The 4,212-nt window shown below is 60.3% G+C and overlaps 1 protein-coding gene across 1 annotated transcript; it reads right to left on the reverse strand.

The window, feature by feature from the left end:
• Window positions 1-331: 331 nt before the first annotated feature.
• On the reverse strand, window positions 332-3,475 carry LOC104876406 (chymotrypsinogen B). Its single transcript, XM_010644388.1, has 7 exons — window positions 3,424-3,475; window positions 2,555-2,658; window positions 2,373-2,452; window positions 2,200-2,278; window positions 1,930-2,110; window positions 1,014-1,147; window positions 332-592 (listed from the first exon to the last, which is right to left on the reverse strand). Exons 1-7 carry the CDS (start codon window positions 3,473-3,475, stop codon window positions 392-394), a joined length of 831 nt encoding a protein of 276 aa, XP_010642690.1. The 3' UTR covers window positions 332-391.
• Between the last annotated feature and the right edge of the window lie 737 nt (window positions 3,476-4,212).

Consider the following 4,212-nt stretch of genomic DNA (forward strand, 5'->3'; position numbering starts at 1 on the left):
GGCCGAGGCGGACAGGATGGAAGCTGAAGGCCATTCCAGGGCTCTGGCTGCGGGGAGGCTGAAGGCAGGAGAGGGACCTGGAGCCTGCGGAGGAGGCGGAAGCCTTGAGCGGAAGCTGCTGTGAGCCCGGTACCGCTGACCCTTCAGGGCTACGGACTACAGAGCCGGGCAGGGCCTCGGCCTCCAGAGAGCTCTGGGGGTGCGGCCGCTCCGGCAGGCGGTGTGGACTCTGTGTGGGGGACACAGAAGGACCTCAGCCGTCTGAGAGGAGAGCTGCAGCCCGGTGAGGGACCCGATGCCACGCTTGGTGGCTGATGTGGGCAATGTAGTCCCACGTCCCCAGGGGTCACACAGTGAGACACATGCAGTCGGTGTTTCTGAACAGAGGGCTTTATTGATGACACTTGCAGAAGGGGTGGCAGTGAAACTCGCAGTTGGCCTCCAGGATCTCCCGAACCCATCTCACGAGCGCAGTGACTCGAGCGTACACAGCAGGAGTAGAGGTGTTGCAGGTGCCACTGCCCCAGGACACGATGCCTACCAGGCACCAGACTCCATTGTGCTGGCACACCAGGGGGCCACCAGAGTCACCCTGCAGGGAGGGAGAGGACCTGACTGCAAGCCTGAAAGGGGAGCCAGGGCCCAGGTGCCTGGGCCAACTGAGGCAAGGTAGGGGCCATAGGGGTGACAGGGGTGGGCACAGGGGCTCTGCCCAAGCTACTTCCGTCTGGGTGCCGTGCAGTCCAGCTCCCCGCCTACCCCTGAGCACCCTGTGCAGGTGGCCTCCCCTGTCTAAGCCTGGCCGTCACCTCCCGTGCCCTGGCACCTGTGCTCCCGGGGCCGGGTGAGGACTGAGCCCCGTGGGCGGCACAGCACAGGCCTGGGCGAGGGAGCTGCCTCGGGGTGCCTGTGAGCACCAGTGGGGCCTACTGAGGAGGGAGGGCGGGGGAGAGTGGGGAGCCCAGGCCTGTGTGCGGGGTCCCCGTGTCCCTCCTGGTTCTCCCAGACCATACCATGCAGGAGGAGACGCCGCTGCCCCCAGCGCAGATCATCTGGTCAGTAATAAGGCTCCCCCAGTAATTCCTGCATTCATCAGTGGGCACGAGGGGCAGAACCGCCTGCTGCAGCTTGGTGGGGTCCACAGGGGCTGCAGGGACAGGAAGGCCAGAGTGAGAGCCCTCCCCACCCAGCCCACGTCTGCCCCCTGGAGGGATTCCCTGCTGGAGGTGCCATCTGGGGGCACAGGCAACTGCTGAGGGCTCCTGTCTAGGGCTCACTTCAGCTTCCTTACCTCTGTTAGCCCTTAGTTTATTTGTGTGTAGTTTTTAAAAATGTTTCTGTGTTCTTATTTGGCACACATTTCTTGTGTGGTTTTTTTGTTTGTTTGTTTGTTTTTTGAGACACGGTCTCACTATGTGTTTGAGACTGACCTGGAACTCAGGTCTCGAACTCACAGCGATCCTCCTTCCTCAGCCTCCCGAGTGCTGGGATTACAGGCATGCACCACCATGCCCAGCATCTTGTGTTTTACAAACTTCTTTAAATTTGGCTCTTTTAGACAGGGTCTCACTAAGTAGTTTACACTGGGCTCCAATTTTCCAGGACAGCCTCAGATGCCCAGCACCCCTCCTACCTCAGGCTCCCTAGTGCAGAGATTCCGGTGTGCACCACCATTTCAAGCTACTTTATTGATTTTTAATTTTTTTTTTTCGTATCAGAGATCAAACTCAGGCCCTTGTGCTTGCGAGGCAGGTGGCAGCATCACTGAGCTAAATCCCTGGTGCTAGATCTTTAATTTTTTAAAAAGCTACTTGGATTAAAATGAAAAATTTTAACGAAAAAAAAAAAAGCCACACATGTGAATGCCTGCTGCCCAGGCAGCCCCTGCCCCGGGACCGCTCCTGCTGTGAAAAACCAAGTCACACTCACGGTCGAAACTGGACATTCCCCAGCCAGTGGTGACGCATGGGCCCCAAGTAAAGACGTCGCTACAGACACAGGGCAGGCACACAGGGGACACAGTCGAGGTTATCTGCGCAGGTGTAGCCAGCCTCAGCAGGGTGATGTCATAGGAGACTGTGACCCAGCTGAAATCTGGGTTGGTGAAAACCTGAGGGCGACAACCGCAACCCCGGTGAGGCCCTGGAGCAGCCAGGAGACGCAGCCCTGAGGGACAAGCGCCTGTCCTCTGGCCCCTACCTCTGCGATCTCCAGGACCTGCACGTCCTCCTCATCAGAGTCCAGGTCGTACTCCCCAGCCACCACCATGTCAGACGTACTGGGCACAGAGACAGGAGGGGTGGGGAATGGGGTGGGCACTGCCCTCCCTCCACAGCCCAGCGCTGGGAGCAGAGCCCGGGACACCTGCTCACCTGACCTGGCAGTGGGCGGCGGTGACCACCCAGTACGGGCAGATGAGGGAGCCCCCGCAGAAGTGAAAGCCGGTTTCGTCCTGGGAAGGAAGGAGGGGAGGTCACAGCTGCCACCTGGGCAACAACGCCCCAGCCTGGCCAACAGCCCAGCATCCCACGCATGTCCTGGGTCCCCAGCTCACCTGCAGGGACACCTGCCAGGGCCAGGAGCCAGGGACAGCGTCCTCACCATGGATGATCCTGGCCAGGCCACTCAGCACAGGCGGGATGGCGGGGCTCCCACAGTCTGAGAGGAGGGAGAGGAGGGGCTGAGTCCGGGCCTGACTCGCGAGCCTTGCAGAGCTACTGCTTTCCACCTCAGCCCATGCAGCTCAGGATCCCCACCCCACAGCTGCCTCCTCCTCCTCTGCAAGGTGGGTGCCCTGGCTTCTTCCAAGCTTTAGGCTCCAGGTTCCCCCACCTGCAGCCTGCTCACCCCAGTCGTCTTGCACAGGTGCAGAGGGACTCGGCTGTCCCCACCCGGGCCTGTCTGCCACAGGAGAAGACAGCTGGGCCTGATATCAGACTGCATGGGCTTGGCCTCTAGGTCCCCTCCCGGCCGTGTGGCCTGGGACCAGGGGCTCCACAGTGTTCTCAGCTGCTCAGGGGGAGCAGAACAACACTGACCGCACAGGTCACAGCCCATCTGTCAGGTGGAGCTCACAGCTGTGACCACGTCCTGGGGCCTCCAGAGCCCAGACGCTAGGCCGAGGGAGGGTGAGAGGGCGCCATTTCACAGCACTGGTGCTTCTGGAGCCACCAACCACTGCTGGGCCAGTGCATCTCTTCCACTCCTTTTGCAGGGAGCGAGGAATCTGAGAGCCCTAAAGGACCTTCTCCTCCCTGCAGCCTCAGGTCCCTCAGCCTGGGTGAAGCCAAGGGGCTCACCTCCGGTTGGGGACAGAGCCCCAGGTTCATCTGCTGGGACCCGGCTGTGGGGGTCATGAAGGTTTAAGGCCCCCTCCCCTCCCCACATTCTCCAGGCCTGGGGGCCCCGGCTCCCCACACTCACGATGGGCGGCCCCTAGGAGGGCAAAGCAGGACAGAAGCCACAGGGAGACCATGGTGCTGCTGTCAGGGAAAGTGGTGTCTCCCTGTTTTGGGGCCCCTTTTATGTCTCCTAGTGTCCCCTAAACCATGCCCAGCCAGGGAGGCCTGAGGGCCACCCCCACTTATCCAAGGACCTTGGCTATAAGTGGGGCCACTCTGGAAGGCTGGAAATTCCCAGCTCCTGGGAAAGGGACAGCTGCCCTGTGCCCACACCACCTGCAGCCTGGGCAATGCCATGGCCAAGGCCATGGAGCCTGGGCCCTGCAGAACCCAGTTCACACAGCCTTTGCTGGCAAGTGAGGCAGGAGACCCTGCTGTCCCCAGCACCTGGAGGGAGGAAGAGGCTTCCAGGCCTGAGTTGAAGACAGCAGTGACCCACAGTGTTCCCAGGGGCCCCACCAGTGGTGGCTGGGGCCTCAAAATTCTCCAGAGCTGGTCCAGGACCCTGAATGTTGGGTGCAGAGACTCAGCGAAGAGTAGTTCTATGAACCCTCATCTAAAAGCAAAGCACTGTGTAGAGGATTGGAAATACCCAGGGGTCACCTTGTCCCAGCCCACCAAACACTATGAGTGTGGCAGGGCGAGAGGAGTGGCCCAGGCCTCAGGATGGGAACGTCAAAGCCAGGCCGCTGTGTCTGTGTGGTGCTTAGTGGAACTCTCTTCTTTGTATGAAGTTAGTTTCTTTTCAAATGAGGCCTTGATGCCAGAGCACATGATGACAGAGAACAGACTCTTCCTTGCCACAGGATAA

The sequence above is a fragment of the Fukomys damarensis genome, unplaced genomic scaffold (assembly GCF_012274545.1).
Source record: "Fukomys damarensis isolate Sample0158 unplaced genomic scaffold, DMR_v1.0_HiC HiC_scaffold_32, whole genome shotgun sequence".
In the NCBI taxonomy this organism is placed as follows: domain Eukaryota; kingdom Metazoa; phylum Chordata; class Mammalia; order Rodentia; family Bathyergidae; genus Fukomys; species Fukomys damarensis.

Bases quoted from the DNA above. Each gene is read 5' to 3' on its own strand.
- LOC104876406 (XM_010644388.1), bottom strand. From the start codon at position 3,475: ATGGTCTCCCTGTGGCTTCTGTCCTGCTTTGCCCTCCTAGGGGCCGCC. The intron at 2,659-3,423 runs GTGAGTGTGGGG...CCCTCCTCTCAG, and splicing joins CCTCCTAGGGGCCGCCCATC to ACTGTGGGAGCCCCGCCATC. The intron at 1,148-1,929 runs GTGAGTGTGACT...CTGTCCCTGCAG, and splicing joins GGGAATGTCCAGTTTCGACC to CCCCTGTGGACCCCACCAAG.